Source organism: Aphis gossypii, unplaced genomic scaffold (assembly GCF_020184175.1).
Source record: "Aphis gossypii isolate Hap1 unplaced genomic scaffold, ASM2018417v2 Contig00302, whole genome shotgun sequence".
Lineage (NCBI taxonomy): Eukaryota > Metazoa > Arthropoda > Insecta > Hemiptera > Aphididae > Aphis > Aphis gossypii.
Genome location: NW_026083059.1, coordinates 34,952 through 55,475, shown reverse-complemented (window position 1 = coordinate 55,475; position 20,524 = coordinate 34,952). Strand labels below are relative to the sequence as shown.

The window sequence follows — 20,524 nt, the reverse complement described above, 5'->3', positions numbered from 1 at the left end:
TTAGAGGTTCGAACGATGTAAAGCATCGTTTACAAAATACAGCACGTCATTATTGTGGGTTTTCTGTGATCGCACAAGTCGGGAAAAATTAGAGATGTAGGTAAAATGAGAATTTTCATCATCGGTTATTAGTAACAAGTCGAAATGATCTGTTTTTTCTTCATCTACCACCTTCAGTGGAAACACTTCATATTTTGGAAATTTTTGCGGTGGTTGGAAATGTTTTTCGAGTCCGTAAACATTGACAGTTACATTAGGATTATTTTTTTCGAAAATGTTAACCTGATGTAATTTTGTCGGGAACGTGATACCAAAAGTTATATTTTTCTTCGTGCGTTGTATAATTTTCTATACGTTGTTTATTTGAACCTGTAACGTGTTTTGCTAATATAGCCCACTTGAAGCACTGTTGGTCTGAGTTTTGCGGGTTGATTACAGCTTTTTTTCTTTCAATGAAATCAGGTAACGGAATATAAGACGATGCGCTCATAGGCGTATATTGATAAACACCTAATAATATTCCGTCAATACACTGTAGCGTATAACCACTTCCCTTGCTAGAATATTCGTCTTGTTCAGCCATTAATTTTATAATGCCTTCTTCAACAATTTCCCGTACACCAGTTTCGGCAAAAATCGGTCTAGTTGAGGTCTTAAATGAACGGTTCTCTGATGAATTATCAACATTCGGAATATTGTATGTAGCTTCCAGCTTTAAATTAAACTTGATCGGATGTTTAGACGCTTGTGATTTTAGTAACTCGACTAATTCAGATTTAATCGAATTAAAAAATTCAATATAGTTTTGAATATTTTCGATATTTTTTGCGTAATACCATACGACTTTTCTATTTGCAGAAGACGAAATTTCGATAAAGCCGGGAGACTGTACAAGAAGTAAACGTGCTTTTTTAGCTTTGATAGCAGACGTAGTGTTTGCGGAAGAAGCACGTTTCCCGTTATCGGTTGTAGTGTAAGAATCTTTAAAAAAATAATAAACCTAATTAATATCTAAAATGTGTCGTCGAAAATATCGCGAGTGATAAAATATAAATACCTGTATTAGCGTCTAGCATTTCATATGCGTCCATTGCAAGCATACAAATATCGTCATCAGATAACATGTTTGAACCACCAGTCGGTATATCTGGAACAGTTATTTGTGGTGTTATCTGTATATCTTCACGTGCGGCGGGCTGACGATGGGCTGGCACGTTAATGATACCTTGAAAAAAATTATTTTAAATTAATATCATGAATGATGAAAAATAATATTATATAAATACATACCATGAAGATTTTTTTGGTGTCTATTAAGATCTGACTTGTATTTAAATGTCGTTGGGCAAATAGTGCATGGAAATCGAATTCCGAGATGAGTTTTTTTATGAGTCAACAAATTACAAAAAAACCGATGGACACTTATCGCATTTAAACATGTTTAAATAAAGTGTTTAAACACTTGGAAAAATTGTTAATACTGTTGTGTGAAAACGCGGAGATAATACGTACGAAATGGTTATCTAGAACAGACTGAACGTACATCGACGGGTAACGGAGCAAGTGTCTTAGCATTTGCGCTGGTGAAGATAAATTAAGCCAGGGTTAGGTAAAATATTATTTGGGAATTAGGTATATCACTATAGATTTTTAACTATTTTGGGTATCATTGTATTGAACAGAGCATCGATAAAATTCCTGAAACTGACCTGCATGTGTCGAGAATAGACCGGTTGGGACAGGACATTTTCGATAACAATAGAATACACTAGTGTTTTTCGATCAAATAGTCTCGTAAAACCCAACGACGTATTATTTAATTTGTAACACATTTTATATATGATTTATATAACTTAGCTAATATAAAAAAACTATTAGGTACTTACGTACCATGAGATCCATATTTAAAAGAAAAAAATGTACAGAAAATGTATGTAGAAATGTGATGTTGTTTGTTGATCGATAAAAATACAACTAATTTCGAAAACTCTGGTTTTCGAAATCTTAGGATACATTTGACTTAAAGGACCCAGAGTATATTATATGAATTAAATAGAGTCTAGACAGACAGATACTTACCTGTACTATTGTTTGTTAGGGATTTCTTTTTTTTTTTAGTGAGCTGTGTATTTAGACATGAACATTTTAATTTAAATGTGGGAGAATACGCGGTGACGATCTATGGTGGTCATCGAGGGATGAGGTAGATGAAATATACATTTTGTTTTGATTATACAGATATATTTATTGAAAGGAAATAACTGTTGAATATATATTAATATGTGTACGGTAATATAGTACGGTAATATGTGATAACAACAGGGATAGATAGCGTATGATAATTCGTCTGACTATTGTTCACAGAATTTATATTTATTTTGGAATTTATACTTTTTATTTTCACTTACAAATATTTTGCTTACACAGGGTGCTTTGCATAAAAAATATAATATTCTGGGATAGAATCGAACCGGGATATGTACAAACGTAACCAAACATATATTCCCCCGCTACTATTCTACTCCATTGACATGTATCATCAAAACTGATACATTTAAAGAAAAATTAGACGGCCATATGAAAAACTTACTAGCCAAGCATTTACATGATGTGAGTATAATAATATGATAAAATAGTTCTGTGTATGATAACTGTTGAATATACATTAATATGTGTACGGTAATATAGTATGGTAATATAGTATGGTAATATAGTACGTGTACAATAATATGATAATCATGGTAGCGGCGGGGACGGGGACGACGGCGGTGGCGTGGACGGCGGCGGGGGCGGCTCAGCTACGGCGGCGGCTCAGCTACGGCGGCAGCTCAGCTACGGCGGCGGCTGGTTAGACGGCTCAGCAAGGCTCAGCGGCTCAGAAGCTCAGGTTCCAGAACTCTCATTTTACACCTACTTTTTCTATTTTCTTATTTTTATTATTTCGTATAACTAAAAAAAAATATAACGGAAATCTACTATAGTTAGTTACCTATATATTATATTATATTAAATATCTCTTAGATCGTATATGATCTAAGACATATTTATCGCTATGATATGTGGCTGTATGTCTACATGTTATCTACCATAAAATTATATTATGTACAAGGAATAATCAATATTACCACGATTATTATATAAAAGAACAAACATTATATAGATCTAGATTCTAGATAAATACATGTATCTAGTTCCCTATTAAAATTGATTAAAATGAATAATAAATTATATAATTATCTCGATAATTATAAATGAAATTTTTATAGAATTATTTGTATTTTGACACTAAAAATGTGTTCGGACTTTTTTTCCATAGACTTTTTGACCGATTACCAATTAAAAAGAAGGTACTCGTATATTCTGATTTTGATGTTGAACAATAATAAATAGGTACCTATAATAGTTTAATATAAATAAAGCTCTTTAGTTTTAGATTCTGAACGTTTTTTGTTTCCATAAAATATTTAGCATTTGTTTATTGAATACTATTGTAATAATTATTTATATTAAACATTTAGATCGGTCAATTTTGCTGGGTACCTAATTGAATGGATAATATTATTGTCATATATATGTGTTTAAATTTGTATATCAATAGGTTAGTGTAATCTTGGTTAAGTCACAAATCTGAATAGAGGGATTGATAGTTGTCTAACAACTTATATTATATCATAATATGTATTTTTTTTTATAAAAATAATTAAATTAAAAATATTTATATATCGTTTAATGAAGTGATAAAATAGATTTGACAGTAATGAACTTATATTAATTAAGTGAATTTATAACAATTACTCATAATACTAAAATATGATACTAGTTTTTATTAAAAACATAAGAACATGTGTAGAATACAAAACAGTTTAGTTTTTTTGTCTTACTAAGTCATGTTTGAAAAAAATATTAACACATTTTTTATCATAATCAAATAACAATAAATTACAAAATTACATTATTGAATTTATCATTCATTAACTAAAATAACTAAATCAATATTCTAATTACTTTTCTTTTTAGTAAAATAACATCAATTTGTTTAATAACGATTTATTCATAAGAAATGTAAACAAAACATAATTAATTTAAAGTTTATTTGTCCATGTTCTTTTTACATATTTTACTTATTAGATACTACGAGTAGGAAAATTTATTTTATTTTAATTAATTTTACCTAATTTTTAAAATATTAGATATATTTATTATTTATTAAATACAACTACTTTGTTTAATAAAGGAGAATGAATAAATTAGGAATTTGGTATAAATTTGTATACCAACATGTAGTCAAAGTTTCAAGGTTGTGGCCTTACACTACTATAAGTGGTGCTACTAACATTCAAATGTTTTTATTACCTATATATTTCTTTTTGGTAACATTCATAATTTTGTTTTAGATCATTATCGATTCTGTTTTTATTATATGGATTCTGTGATTGCGACTTGTGTTAAGGTAATTTTCAAATTAATTCTTTTATAATATTATATACTCATATTATCAGTTAATTTTGTATTTTTTTTTGGTTGACAGAGGTAGCAGTTGTTGTTGTTGCTGTTTTTTTTTTTTAAACTTTTAGTATTAAGGTTTTTTTTTAGCTGTAAGTTTATTTTTAATTATTATTTTTGTCTTATATATAAATATTTTTTTTTTTCATAAAATGGGACGTCCGAGTAAACGTACACAAAATAAAAAAGAAGCAATACAAATATCACGCGAAAACATTGTTCTTCATTTGCAAGAACTTGAAAAGGGTAAATTGAGAAAACAATTAAGCCGTGCGTCTGATGATATTGTTGCTACAAATCAAAGAAAATTGTTAAATTTAAAAAGTACAATAAAACGATTGAGAGACCCAGTTTTAAAGAAAGTTAATCAGATCGCCAGTCGTAAGAGCATGTTGAAACGATTGCAAGATCCGAATGTAAAAAAAGCCAACCAGATCGCCAGTCGTAAGAACAGGTCGAAGCGACTGCAAAATCCGTATATTAAAAAAGCCAACCAGATCGCCAGTCGTAAGAGCATGTTGAAACGACTGCAAGATCCGGATATTAAAAAAGCCAACCAGATCGCCAGTGTGAAGAACAGATTGAAAGGAATGGAAAATACAGTTTTCAAAAAAACATATCAAATTCAAAATGTTCGAAACATTAGAAAGCGAAGATTACCATCAGATAGTAGCCTATGTCAAAATGTATCTACTAAAAATAAAACACAAAATTCAATCTTATAAAAAACGAGAACGGCAAAAATTAAACGAAACCAGGCAGAAGAAAGATGTTTTGATATCTGAATATATTTTTAAAAGGTCTCAAGATTTATCAGAAAAATGTTATTCCTATTATATATTACGTTTCCCATCCAGTGTCAATAACTCTGATATCTTCAATCGATTGGGGATGTCAATTTCAAGTGATGCCAAGAGTACTGTGACGATATGTACAAGTTGTCATCCGCATATAAAAAATCCAAAGTTCCTCCGTTGTACATAGGAAATGGTATGAGTTAAACAGTGTTCCGTCTTAAGTTACGCAATTAAATCAAATAAAAAAGCAAATGGTTTCCCTTAGATTACCGTTTATGAAAATATTCAAATGTCTTCGCAGTGAAGGACAGCTAAAAATCAAAGGTAACGTTATCAATATTCCAATAGATCTGACTAAGACTACATCTATTTTGCCAAGGTGTGCCGAAAATTTAGCTGCAGTTAATGATGAAGGTAAAATTAAAAAGAAATTATTAATTAAACAACATTATCTTCATCAAATATCATCAGACCATCATTAGTAGTATCAGCATTGAATGATTTGATTAAAAAACCTATATAAAAGATGCTGAAATAGACAAAGATTGGCTGGCGCATGTGTCAAAAAAAACAAAAAGTTTGGAAAACAGCTCAGATCACGAAAGTGAAGAAACAGACGATGAAGACACAAATATTGAACCAATCAATCCGGGATCAATGGCCGATGATTGAAAACTGTGATTTTGTTTCTTTTGTACCAGGTGAAGGCATGAAACCGTTATCTATTCTTATTGATGACCATGCAGAGGAAAAAGCTTTTCCTGATTTATTTGGTTGGCATCCACGTACAAATAAATCACCTTTAAAAAATTACTCAAAAGTAGTAAGGTCTGAACTGCTAAACGTAGATCGAAGGTTTGCATCAGACTCATCTAACTTGTTTTTTAAATGCAAAGTATTAGTTCAAAAACTAATTGCAAGCAATGTGCAAATTGTTTTACGAAAAAACAAAAAAGGAAACACAACTGCGAATGACATAGCAAATCCAGCTGTTCTAAACAAAATTATAGATACGATCAAGGATACCGAATGTTACACAACGTACAAAATTCGCCTTCATATCTTGCAGCGATGAGAAAGAATGTTTTTGCCATGGTGCGTCAAGAAGTCAACCGACATTATTCTTAACATTTAGCCCTAGTGAATCAACTTGGACTGATCTGTTAAAGATTTTGTATAAACTGCGTTACTCCAAAACGTTGTCTGATGATACTGTCCTAACTTATGCACAAAAATCAGATTTAATTCGACGAGACCCAGTTGTTTGTGCTACTTATTTTGATCATAGGTTTAGAGAACTTTTTAAATTGATCAAGTCCAAAAATGTTATTTTCAAAGAACACAGTGTGAAACATTTCTTTTATCGTGTCGAATATCAGCATAGGGGCAGTCCACGTGTACACATGTTATTGTAGTTAGACAATGCACCTGTTTTCGATCCAGCCAAACCAGAAACTTTTGGTGCATGTGTAACACTTATCAACAAATACATTACGTGTATGGTAGCCTGTGAGTATTTGCATAAAAATACTCATAGCCATACACACACTTGTTACAGAACTGACAAAGACAAACAAATGAAAAAGTGTCGCTTCAACATACCATATCCGCCAATAAATGAAACCTGTATATTGACTCCGCTAACAGAAGACATAAGTAATCCGATCACAAGAAAAATTCGTACACTATAATATGAAAAACTTCTGCAATACCTCAGGGACTTCAAGGACAGTGATTCATCTTCAGATCCATCATTAGAAGACATTTTACAAAAATTGTCAATTAAAGATGTTAATGAATATAAATCCATTATTCGAACTGTTATCAGACGGCAACAGTTTTTCTAAAACGTACAATAAAAAAAATGGTTTCTGGATTCAATGAAGAATTATTTCCGTTATGGCAATCTAACATGGATATACAGTTCATATTGGACGTTTATTCTTGTGTTAGATATGTAATCGAGTATATTGGAAAAAGCCAACGTGGAATAATCAAAACTAATGAGAGACATTGTCGAAAATTTTAAGTCTTCTACTGATTTATCGGTTAAAGAACAACTGAAAAAGATAGCGTCAACTTTTTCAGGGAGTCAGGAAATTTTTGCACAGGAAGCAGTGTACACTTGCTTAGGTATGAAGCAATGCAATACTTCAACTGGGTATATATTTATAAACACTAGCCATCCTGATAAAAGAACTCGAATGTTGAAACCAATGGCAGTTAGAGGAGAAATGGATCCGAAATCTGATGACATTTTTTTTTATGGTCTCAATGAATACTATTCATGTAGACCACACAGTCTTGAAGATGTAACTTTAGCAGAATTTGGCTCCAATTACGAAGTTCGTGGTAAAAAAAAAACCGGCTAAAAACAGTTCTGATTCTGACACTGATAATGAACCTGATACCACTTATCCGATTGACTCCACTCTAATCGGAAAACCAAACAAGTATTTAGTATATACATAAATGTAAAATCAGAAAAATCATACGGTATGTTAGGTTTAATGTGGATAAAAATGAACAAGACTTTTACAGAGAAAATATTATGTTATTTTTACCATGGCGCAATGAAAAAACCGATTTGTTCGATATTAACTGTAAACAAGTGTATGAAACAAACATTGATCAAATAAAAAAGTTGTACCAACAGTTTAATAAAGTAGAAGAAACCCAATTAGACGATAATGAAATCCAAATAGAAGGAGAACAAGGCCGTAACAACAATCAGCTTGTAGACGATGTAGATTGGGTACCAGACGATGTACTAATAAACGATGTTGGAAATTATGATGAAAATACCAATACATCAGATGTAGATGATCACCTAAAGATGGTGGTAAGATAATAGTGCACCTGATAGACAATGAACAGTTTAAAGACTTAATCGGATGTCTAAACGACGGTCAACGGCAACTCTTATACCATACAACTAATGTTATAAGAAGTCAATTGTGGGGAAAAGGTCATCCTGCGATGAAGGTATTTGTCACTGGACCAGCGGGAGCTGGAAAGTCAATGCTTATACGAGCATTAGCACAATCTGTAATTCGAATAGCAAATCTTAGACCAGATATAGATGATCTGTCACTTCCTCCCGTATTGCTGACAGCACCAACAGGTAAAGCTGCATATGGAATAAAAGGATTAATACTTCATTCTGCGTTCAAACTACCATTGAATCAATTTGCCGGATTGTTACCAAAGTTAAGTTCAGATATTTCAAATACACTACGTTGTCAGTTTGCCAATGTAAAACTTTTGATAATTGATGAAATTTCCATGGTTGGCATAAAACACGGGATACATTGATCAACGATTGAGGTCTATATTAAGAATAAATAAACCATTTGGTGACATGAATGTAATAGTGTTTGGCGGTTTCTTTCAATTAACACCGGTATTAGCAACATCATTGTACGATAGTTTTGAAGAAATATTGTCTAAATTTCCAAGTGCTGTAGAAATTTTATCGATTAAATCTATTTGGGAAACATTCAAGTTTTATGAGTTGACTGAAATAATGCGCCAAAAAGATGACAAACAATTTGCAATAATGTTAACAAAGTTGGCCAGAGGACAGTTGAAGGAAGCTGATGTAAAATATTTCCAAAATCTTATAACCCACCTAGACATTACTTTTCAACCACAAGTAATAGATCTTTGGGCTACTAATTACGAAGTCGACGAAATGAACAGGAGAGTGCTTAACTCTATGAATCAAGTTAGTTTCATATCCGAAGCTATTGATACGTCTGCGAAACGATCGGATATTGAATCTGCCAAGAAACTGCCACGACAAAAGACTATGGGTTTAGCTTTAAGGTTAGTTTTAAAAGAAACAGTTAAATACATGGTGATAGCAAACATTTCAACCGTAGACGGCATAGTGAACGGTGCAATAGGAGAACTCATGCAAATAAACAAAGGACAGACTGCAGGAGGTAAAGAAGTTGCAAAAAGAGTTTGGATCAAGTTTGATGAGCCAGATGTGGGGTCACTAACTAGACAGAAGATAAAAAATAAACTAAAACCTGAAGGCGAACACACAGATGATATGTGCAAGTGGACACCAATTGAAATTATAAAATTAGAATTTCAACTCGGTAATGCAGAGCACCATAAAGTAACTAGAATGCAATTGCCCTTAGTGGAAGCTTTGGCATTGACGGTACACAAAAGTCAAGTTGCCACATATCAATCTGTAGAATTTCATATACCTCAAAAACTCTTGAAGTGCAATATGTTATATGTAGGATGTAGTCGAGCAACTTCGGCTCAAGGTTTACGTATAGACTACTTTCCTGCAAAGCCACCAAAACCTTCTGCAAAAGTTGAACATGGAATGTGCAGACTCAGGACACCAAGTAGTGTTCTTATTCCGCGTTTTTCTAGAATTATGACACACAACATGCCACTATCCTGCATGTCACACAATATAAGGTCTTTAAAAAAATATGAAGCTCATATTAATGCGGATATCGTTCTTTTACAATCTAAAATAATGTTCTTCCAAGAAACTGGTTCAAAATCAACTGACACATACACCATTAAGAACCATACTGAATGCTGTAGAATAGACAGTATACATGCAAATGGTAAAATTGGTTCAATTTGTTTTGTTGGAGAATCCATTAATCATAAAGAAATAACCTGCAGCACAACATTGCTTCAAGATCAAAAGAAAAACACACACTTACAAGCAATTGAAGTTATCATTGAAAATATTACCCATATTGGGATTTATTCATCGCCAAATTTTCCTTTACAGAAGCTTTATGATTTCATTGAAACGGTAGCTTCCGCCAAAAACAATGTTATCTTTATTGGTGATTTCAATATAAACTTCAACAAACCGCCAAAACAACTAGTTCAAATATTAAAACATTTCAATTACAAAATATTGGTTGACGGTATTACTACAGATCACGGAAAAACCATTGACAATGTCATTACAAATGTTGACATTGCGGCTTTGGTGTACGAGTCCCTCATAAGTGATCACAGACCTATTTTGGTTATGGACATAGATACTTTCAAGGAAATAGAAAAATATTCTGAGACTGTTGATGACCAAATTGTACAAGAAGAAGTCAAAAACAATTTTATTAAACCAAACGTTCCTGCAATCGATGGATTTCCTGTGGAAAAATCTAAAAAATCGATTAAATCAACTAAGGTCCTGAATAATAATAATAACTTGGACGATATTGAGTTCATACAGGTTGATAGTGACACTATTTTGGTTCCAGAAACTAAAACTAAATCAACCAAAATAGTTGATTATAATATCATAATTAATGATATTCAATTTATTCAGGTCAATAGTAATACTCTCAAAGTTCTAGAAAATTGCAACATAAGGTCAGATTCATTATTAGAAACAATAAGTGATAATGCAACTGTGTCAAAAAATCCAAAAACAATAAAAATATCAAGTATTAAGAATAAAGTTGACATAACATCAAGTAGTATATTTTGTGGCTTTACTTACATTGGTGGTGTATCATGTTATGCTAATTCTGTCATACAGGTTCTTTTTAATTGTCAATCTCTTGTAAATGAAATTCGCAATAATCAACTCGGACCAACACTTCAACATAGCCTACACGAATATACAAGTAACAGTGGATCATGTGATACTCGAACAATCAGAGAATTTTTGGACAACGAGACAATATTATATACTCTGCAACAGCAACAAGATTATATAGAATTTTTAGAAGCACTTATGGACCGTAGTAGACCTACATTTGAATCTTTATTTGGATTTCAAGAATTGTATACCATTCGTTGCAATACTTGTAAACACACAACGGCTAACAATGCACCTACAAGTTTGATTCTACATTTTGAGATTCCACAGCACAGATCACAAACTTTGCAAACATTATTTTCAACAAATCAAACTGTTTGGAATACATTATATGACTACAAGTGCAATAATTGTAATAACATCGGAAGTTCTGAAGATAAACATCAGATAATAGTGGCAAATGAGTATATAGTAATTCAACTAAAACTATTTTTTCCAACATTTGTAAATGGTCAATTTGTTCCCAACAAGATAACAGATCTAAAACTTAGTGGTGTACCCACCTCTATTTTGGAAATTGCTGGAGCACAATACAAAACTCAAGCTGCAATATTACATATGGGAGGAAAACACAAGTTCTGGCCATTACATTGCATACCTGAGACAAGGAACTTCCAATTGGGTTTGCGCCAATGACACAATAGTTGCAGAAAAAAGAGGGCCAAACAACAGCAAAGATGTATATGTTATCATTCTAAAAAGAATGTAAAAATATTTTCCAATTGGAAAAAAAAAACAAAACATAACACAGCTAAAAATAAATTGTAAACTTAACCTGTAAGTATACAATCTGACTGTTATTGGATTCAAAAAGGAACGTATAAACCGCCAACTATTCACTTACATAATATTATGTATGAGTTGCCAGTCCCAAGCCTGGATAAAAAGTGTGAGGGCGCTAACCTTATAATAATTGTTATTTTTTAACAAAAGCAGAAACCTAGATTTTATTTTTATTTAAATAATATCGAACTATATATTATTATCCACACTTCTGACCTTAATACCTTATACTATGTATGTTTGTAATCAATCCTCCAAATACAAACTACAATTTTAATTGTGCGGTCTTAAAATTATCAACATTCATTATATGTATTCGCCTAGGATCATAACATATTTTAATAACTTATATAATATCAGTTATACAGCAAAGCCTATCTTCCAGTGTTAAGTATTTAGATGACTAGCCTGTATAATAGATGTTATTTTCCATACATAATTTAAATTTTTTTAGGACATTTTATTTTGTAATTTTGTGCCAAGTATATAATAATAATATACAGTGACTAAAAATAAATAATCAGAGTTTATTTAAATTTATTTATTCATAATACTTCATATTTTAAATTGTACATTTAACTATGATACAACTCGAATACTAACAATTTATTGAATATATTATAATACATATAATACATTAAAGGTAAAAAGTAAATACTTAAAAAGCCACTTATTATATATGTTTATACTAATTTATTACATTAAATTTGTTATTTTTTACAGATTCAAAATATTTAATCAATTTAAGGGTTGAAAGTATATGAATCTTTCAATGGCCTTCATTGGGTTTAACAGTTGTTGTATTAGGATTTAACGAACTTCAATAATTATTAAGCAATAATAAAACAAAACATTTAAATATGTTAAGATAACAATAAATTGTGAAATATGGTGTTGATAAACTTTTATATTTTAGCTAGCATAAGTAATCTAGTACCTAATCAAAACATAGTAGTAAGAAATGTAAATGAAAATTGTTATTAATCGGGTTAAAATAGTAATTATGTAAGCTAAGGTGTATGAATTGTAAATTTAGTATATAAGAGATATGGTTAAGGCAGCAAAGGGGTCAGTGGTGGTGATCGTGTGACTCGATCACCACCGGACGTCGTGTTCAAATAAAGTACTTTGCGTTATTTTGTGTTTAACTTTATTTTGGTATACGTCCGAGTAATCGGCGTATACGACACAGTGCAAACATTTTTATTAGTTGATATCGTTGATGTACTGTGAACTATGTATCTTATAAACAATTTGTCATTACTCAATGTGCTGTGTGATACAAAATTCTTACAAAATTCTGTATCTATTGAACTTAGAATTTAAGAAATGTATTAATCCACTGTTATTTTTATAAAATATAAAAATAAAATCCTTTATTTAATGGTTTAATTTGAATTATTAGTATTGTAAATAGTCCATAGTAATCTGGTCAAATTTATTTGGAATACCTCTGTACTAAAGTCTACCAGTTGAGAAACTAATAACTATTTGTATTATAGTACACTGAGTATAACATCAGCTGAGCTTGGTTACACTATAATATGCATATTTGATGATAAAATTCAGCCATTAGTAATATCTAAACAATAAACAAAATACATAATTATAAGTAAATATTAAGTAATTAATGTGATAGGTACTTATTAAACTTACATAATGAAATCTTTAAGAAATGGCTCGTCTTGATGTTAATATGTAATTGTTACACAAGGAATCATACGACGTAGAATCATATTAATTTAAAATGATTACAATTAATACATGGTTAATTCATATAGAAATAAAATTTTAAAACCGTAATCAACCAACAACGTCAACATACGGAATGTAAACAAAACATAAAATATCACAGATATAGATAAAGTGTATTATCTATATCAGCAGCTGCAGCATTGCTGTGCAAGGTTTATAGATTATAATCTAAGAACCTTGGCTGTGTACAATATTATATGTGATTATATGGTATACCAGGTATATCTATGATAATATAAGGTATTATGAATTATCATAGATATTATCTATGTGAATTATAATACTACATGCAATGTTTTTGGAAAAATTGATTAACCATGCCAAATGCAAATGCGTCCTGATTGAAAAATAAAATATTTGTTTCAAAATAGAATATATGACAATATTTAATTATAATATATTCTAGACTGACAAATCATCTCCGTTCAGAATCGTTTTTCGTATACAATGATACCTATCATTGCATTCAAATTTAATCTACCCTAGTCCGAGGCCCACCCCACCCCCTAATGTACAGCATAGCGGTACCCACTTGCCGACTTTTTTTGTCTGAATCCGGTAGAGTTTTTTTTACAGATATTTGAAGAAAAACTTATGGAGAACCTTGTACCAAATTTTCAAAACTTAGTTATAAAAGAAAAAAATTTTACGATTTTCCAACCACAAAATTACTTGCAAATTTTCGCAATTTTGACATATTTCGTATAAATTCAAACTTTAAGAACTTATAAAAAAAAATTGTGACTAACGATTTCGGATTTTTTTTTATCACTTTAAGAATAACTTATAAGAAACCTTGTATTCAATTTTCAAGGTTTTCTGGTCAGCCAAAAAATTTTTATCGTTATTTAAAAAAAAAATACTTAGAAAATTGAAAATTTCAATTGTCTACAAATAGTTCAAAAAAAACTCAAAATTTATTTGAAAATTTAACTGTGTACGGAGAGCGCTAATATAAACATTTGGTGAAAATTTAAAGTATTTTCATCGATTAGTTTTTGAGTTATAGCAAAATAAAAAATTAGATTTTGACGTAAACAGGTTTTGCGTAAAAAATCCCGTTTTTCCCTAATTTTTTTGGGGTTTTTCTCGACTCATTTCAAAAATATTGAAAATGTTTAACTTTTGACCCCCCAAAGTACCAACTAGATTCAATTTCCTTTTTAAAGAGGGGCTGAAGTCAAAAATCGAAGCATTTTTACTGCTCCAAATGTTGTCGACAGACACAAACACACATCATTGTAAAATCAATACATTCATCACTCCGTTCAGAATCTAAAAATTATAATATCAGAAAAATTTAGCTGTGGTATTTTCACATAAATTAGTTTAATAAGATAACGCAACGACAGATTGTTAAAACGGTTATGTTTTAAAAAAACGTGTTATGTACTCATTTTAGTTGATGTCAATAAATCCAAGTTAAAGGTTAATACTGTAATTGGCAAAGACAATCATGAAGAAATGACAGTTCAGAATATTGAACTTCAAGTTCTCAGAGAAAATTGCAAACGAACATTCAGCGATTCAATTTCAATTTTATCAATTAAAACTATACGAAAAGAATTATAACAATTTAGGTACTAGTAAAAATATTATAGGTACATAATACCGGATATTTTTTCTATTTGAAAAGTTAAGGCGGAAAAGCTTTCCTACGTATTTAAAATCTATGAATGAATCCATCGATTCAATTTGGGACCAAATCAATAATATTATTTTATTATATTTAATAAAATTATCCAATGTACCTAATATTGATACTTTTTCAGTTAAATCCTCTTTTATTACCATAATAAACATAAACCAAAATATTAATCAATATTAAAATTGTATAACTTACTATTTTGGTCTAGTATAATTTCATTTCTAAATTTCATTATTTCAGTTTCTATAACATCATTAATAGCTTTAGGTTTTCTTCCTCTATTTTCTTCCGCCATTTTTTATAAAATCTATTATTTTGACACAAAACACATTTTACAACATAAAAATATGATTATAAGTTAATAAAATAAATAAATACATTACAATTTAAATAATGCTTACCTTATTATATCCAATATAAATTATTAAATTAAACAACACAGTTATCACTCTCCGTTTGAATCAATTGATTCGACTGTCAAAAATAATATTCGTTTAATCATTTTTATGTTTGTAACAAACTTAATGACCATCTATAAACATCTGTTAAAATAACATGGTTTACATTCGTCGTGTACACGCTTTTTGGGGTTTTTCTATTTTTTTTTTTTTTTTTTTTTTTATGTTGATATATACATTTAGTTACTATTAATCTAAGACCGTGCTATAGACTATGGATCGGTATAGTGCGGGGAAGAGTTATTTTAATCACCAATAGCTATAAACTTGGTTTACTGATATCATTCGGTTATTATTAACTTTTGTCTCTTTATTTTGGTTATACAATACAGGAGTATAGAATATTGAGAAAAGACACATAATAAACTGTGATGACCTTGCATAAACGCAAAGTCCGCATTACATTTTGCATGGTGTAATAAAGTGCTTTTGATGGTCCAGTAGGAGGTGGTCTGAGACAAACACATGGGCATTACATTGCATATTGCTTAAGAATTAAGATCTTACTAATATTAACATTATTTCTGTTAGGGTTGCGACCACAGATATATACTAATACTAGATAGCCGTCTTCGTATACACCGCCGCAAAATAATTGAAACCGACGCCATTTGCAAAGAATACAACTCGGTAAACAAACGTTATCAATATTAGACTTTTATCAGTATAATACATATTATTATATTATAGACATTTATTTATATCATTGTATTACTTAGTACTTACCTATATTTTATTATTTCTCACTTTTTCAGTTCTCTGTTTTATAGTATTAGACAAAACTGTTAATTAACCTATGCAGTATGTATTTATACTAATCTACATAAATTTGGGATATAACTAAATTATAATGTTTTATGAATTATGAATATGAAATAAGGAAACATTGTCAAAAATACTAGGATATAAATTACAGGTACTACCTTATTATAATTACTTATATTATTAACAAAAATAACAATTAGTAAACAGTAGGTAATACAAATATAAGTAGGTAGGCACATACAACATTATTATAAATATATTATTAAACAAACTTAGTTGTGTATTAAAAAAAGGTAGTTACATGACATTATTATTATTTAAAAAAACAACGAATTTATACACTTAGCAAAAAAACGTAGAGTTAGTGAACATATAATTATTGATTATAAAAAAGAATAGTTTTTGTTAATTTTTGGCGTTTGCTCACAGGGTTTAATAAGTCTGATGAAAACTGTTTGCCATAAGAATGTAAACGAACACTTAAAAATTTTTTTACAAGCAATGTTATTAAAACTAGTTTATGTGGTCTTTCTAAAATTTCAACATTTTCACAATTTAAATTTTTAAGTATAGAATGGTCTAAAACAAATTTATTAACAACATGACTAATAATTTTTTTGTCCAAATTTTTAATATTAATATTTGACAGATGGTTTGTATGATACAAGAAACTAATTTCAGATTCTTTAATTATTCTATAAACACAATTAGATGTTATGACTAAACCACCTTGATTTTTTTGGAGAACAAACTGTTTGTGTCGGAATGGTAAACTATAATCATGTTCATTTATATTTTCTGTCAGTGATGTTATGCAGGAATTGCAGTCTATGATTTTACAAACCTTTTTAACAATATACCCTGTAATATAATATAAAATATTTTCTTTTGCCTCGATCATTGTTTTATTTGAGCTATTTAACAATGTCATTCTATTGATAATGTCTTCATCAATTTTATTATCAATTTCATCTAAATCATTTAAATTTTCCTTTTTTCTGTTCCATTTAAACTCCAACAAATCTCCAAACACATCATTATCAAAAGTATTACAATTCCCATTTGTTTTGCAAGTAATAGCATTTTTCATTAATATTTGTTTTAGTGCCGTTTTGAACTGTAATATATTGGGATTATTGTTCGAACCAAATTTCTGTCTGAATCTTGAGAAGAGTATTTCAATGTGATCCTGAGAAAATTTATAGGACAAAACATATTTAAAATGAGGTGTTTCATGAAATAAAGCCTTGGCAATTGACAAAATGGATTTAGTAGCAATTGCAAAACCAATAACAAAAGATTTTTTATTTGTTGTATGTACAAATTGCAAATTCTTGGATTGGTTTTGAATTTTTAAACTAAATAAATATTGTACAATAGGAACTACAACTGATTCCAAAAATCAACATTCGAGGGAAATATTGGAGATTTAAATCCTTTTCCAAATGGATTTCTGGTGTTTAAAAAAATCGAATAACCGGTCAATGTTTCTACAGAAAGTAACTGTGGCATCTACATTATGAAAATTGTCCATTTGCATATTTTTCAAAAAAGTTAACGCATCAGCTGTTGATGCACTTAACGTTTGTGCTGCAAGCTTCACCTTCATTTTGTTATTTTGCCACTTAACATGGGCCTGGCTCAATTTATTTGCAAATTTAAGTGATAATTGATTTTGAACTTCAAACAACTGATCAATATAACTCCATTTAACAGCGCCTTCATTAGAAATCAGTGTTTTGTTGTTACCTAGTGTATTCCGAGCAAGTTTAACCATATGACATGGATCTGGTATGAAAAATACTTTTTCCGTTGTAACAGGATGGTCAAACCAACACTTCAAGTCATCATAATTATCTATATTGTCAAATAAACAGCCCAATATTTTCATACTTGAAAAATTTGTAAAAGCCCCATCACATGTGACACCCCAAACTTTTAGTCCAGCATTATGTGAGATGGTCAGTGCTGAGTTAATAAGTTCAGCTTGAGTTGATGCACTGATTTTGTTTTGAAAAACATATCCAACAGGAACTTTCCACTTACCATTCAACTAACTAACATAAAGACTAAAACTTCAGTGGCAGGTGTATTTGTTCCTTCTAAATCCAATTCATTTCCATAATCACTAAATCCAACATATTTACTATTTTTTTTGTCCCATACTATTTGCTTTTTAATTGCCATTGCATCTAAGATCAAATTACAATGTTTATCTGCTGGAGACAATGTTTTTAAAGCATCAAAAACTTCAGTAAGAAACCCTGGCTCTGCATTAACTGAAGACGTCCAATTTCGTATAGCTGATATATTAGGCAAACTAAGAATGGATCTATTTAAAATGAAATAAGCAAAAAAAAAAAATTGTTCAAGAAAATAGCAACAGTATTATGATTAAATTATGCACAATGAAATAAACAAAAAAATAAGCAGATACATAAGCAGACAAGCAATTTACCGGCAGTAATCATAAGCTTTTGGTGAGTAATAGTGTAATGTTAGGGCAAACTGCTTTATTTCCGGGGAATAGCGACGACCTTTGGCTACACGTGCTGCATTTTTAATTTGGTTTTTAAAAATATCACTAGAAATGCCTTCAAACATACCAAGTAGCATATCCTCTGAATCATCATTTAACATTCCTGCTTATTTAATAGTGTGTGTAAATAAATAAATAAATATACATATGTGAGAAATGCTGTTACATTATTTATTAATTAGTTATTCTATAGAATACACTTATAAAAAATACATTTTATGATTTTACATGTTATCTTTTGGTTGGGTATAGTTATAAAGAACAACATTATTAAATCATTTTATCACAAGTCATTACTCATATACTTTAAAAATTAAGTAGTTATTTTAAGAAAACATTTTTTTTTTATACCTATGTTTTTTAAATTATCTAAGAGCCCTTTCATATTCTTTATTGTGGCTTCTCGTCTTCTTAATTTTTGTTTTAAAAGCCGGATTTGTTTTTTGTACTTAGTTGGAGTACTAGTTGGAATTTTTGGTGACACAGGGAAACTAATTTCTGAACGCATTTTTTTTGATGGAGTAATTAGTACAGGGGAACTTGTTGCTTTTGGCATCTTAGTTTCTGTCCATGACCAACCCATGACTTGTCTTTATTATCATCATCACTTGACGATAATAATGGTCGCTTTCTTGTTGGTGTCGTAATTAAGATATCTGACTGCTGCATAGGTGATTCACTGGATATTGAAGCTGTAGATAGTATACAATTTTTTAAAATTAACTAAATATACATAAAACATGTTATTAAATGTTGATAATGATTAATGATTTACTTGATGCTACAGGTCTGCCAGGAAAAACTGATGGCACACTATTGGGCTTAAGTTTTAACTTGTAACTGCCTCCTGGACTATCAACAAAATCTGTTTTTAAAAAATGGATGTTACATATTCGGCTCGACTTCTTTGGTATAAATCCTTGACGATTTATAGCCAACATCCATTTTTCCAAACGAATTCCATCATTAATTGGAAACCTAGATATAATATTTAAAATTGTATTTAGATCTACTCTTGTTTCAAAACATAAAAAATTTTGAATTGTACATACGTAAAAAAGTGGAAATCGCTATCAGTACTTCCTCGAGATTTGCAATTTGGAACAACGCAACAAGTAGGCATTATGAAATGGTAAAAAAAAATGTATAATAGCTATAAATTATAATTTAATTTACCATTTACCAACGATAGGTAATTTATTCAACTAGAATACTGAACGACTGAACAGAATATCATAATATTATTGTTGTTGTTTACTAAGTGATAACGTTTGTTTACCGAGAGTATTCTTTGCATATGGCGGCGTGTTTCACTGATAACAAGAAGACGGCTATCTAGTATTAGTATATATCTGTGGTTGCGACACACTACAACGGTTTTGACGCGCGTTTTTCCATCAAGATCAGAAAGATCATTTTGGATTCATCCGTTTAATGCAGTACGGGAAACTAATAATCGTTTTTTTCTTTTTATGGAGAAATTCGAAAGTATCCGAGCAAATTTTCTGATTATTATCGAATGTCAATTTCTTCATTTGACGAACTATTAGAAAAACTACGTCCCCACATAATCAAAAAAATCACCAAGTTCCGACGTCCGGTGTGTCCAGAAGAAAGATTGACTATTACAATCAGGTAATTAAATAATAATTAACTACCTAGTAAATATTATATTTG

General features: G+C 30.1%; 1 protein-coding gene and 1 pseudogene across 1 annotated transcript; both read right to left on the bottom strand.

The window, feature by feature from the left end:
- LOC126553683 (uncharacterized) lies at nucleotides 1-1,077 on the bottom strand (annotated as a pseudogene).
- Nucleotides 1,078-19,372: 18,295 nt separating this feature from the next.
- Nucleotides 19,373-20,019, bottom strand: LOC126553682 (THAP domain-containing protein 8-like). The gene is made up of 3 exons (XM_050208820.1): nucleotides 19,900-20,019; nucleotides 19,623-19,825; nucleotides 19,373-19,539 (listed from the first exon to the last, which is right to left on the bottom strand). The coding sequence occupies exons 1-3, from the start codon at nucleotides 19,968-19,970 to the stop codon at nucleotides 19,373-19,375; spliced, it is 441 nt and encodes a 146-aa protein (XP_050064777.1). The 5' UTR covers nucleotides 19,971-20,019.
- Nucleotides 20,020-20,524: the final 505 nt, after the last annotated feature.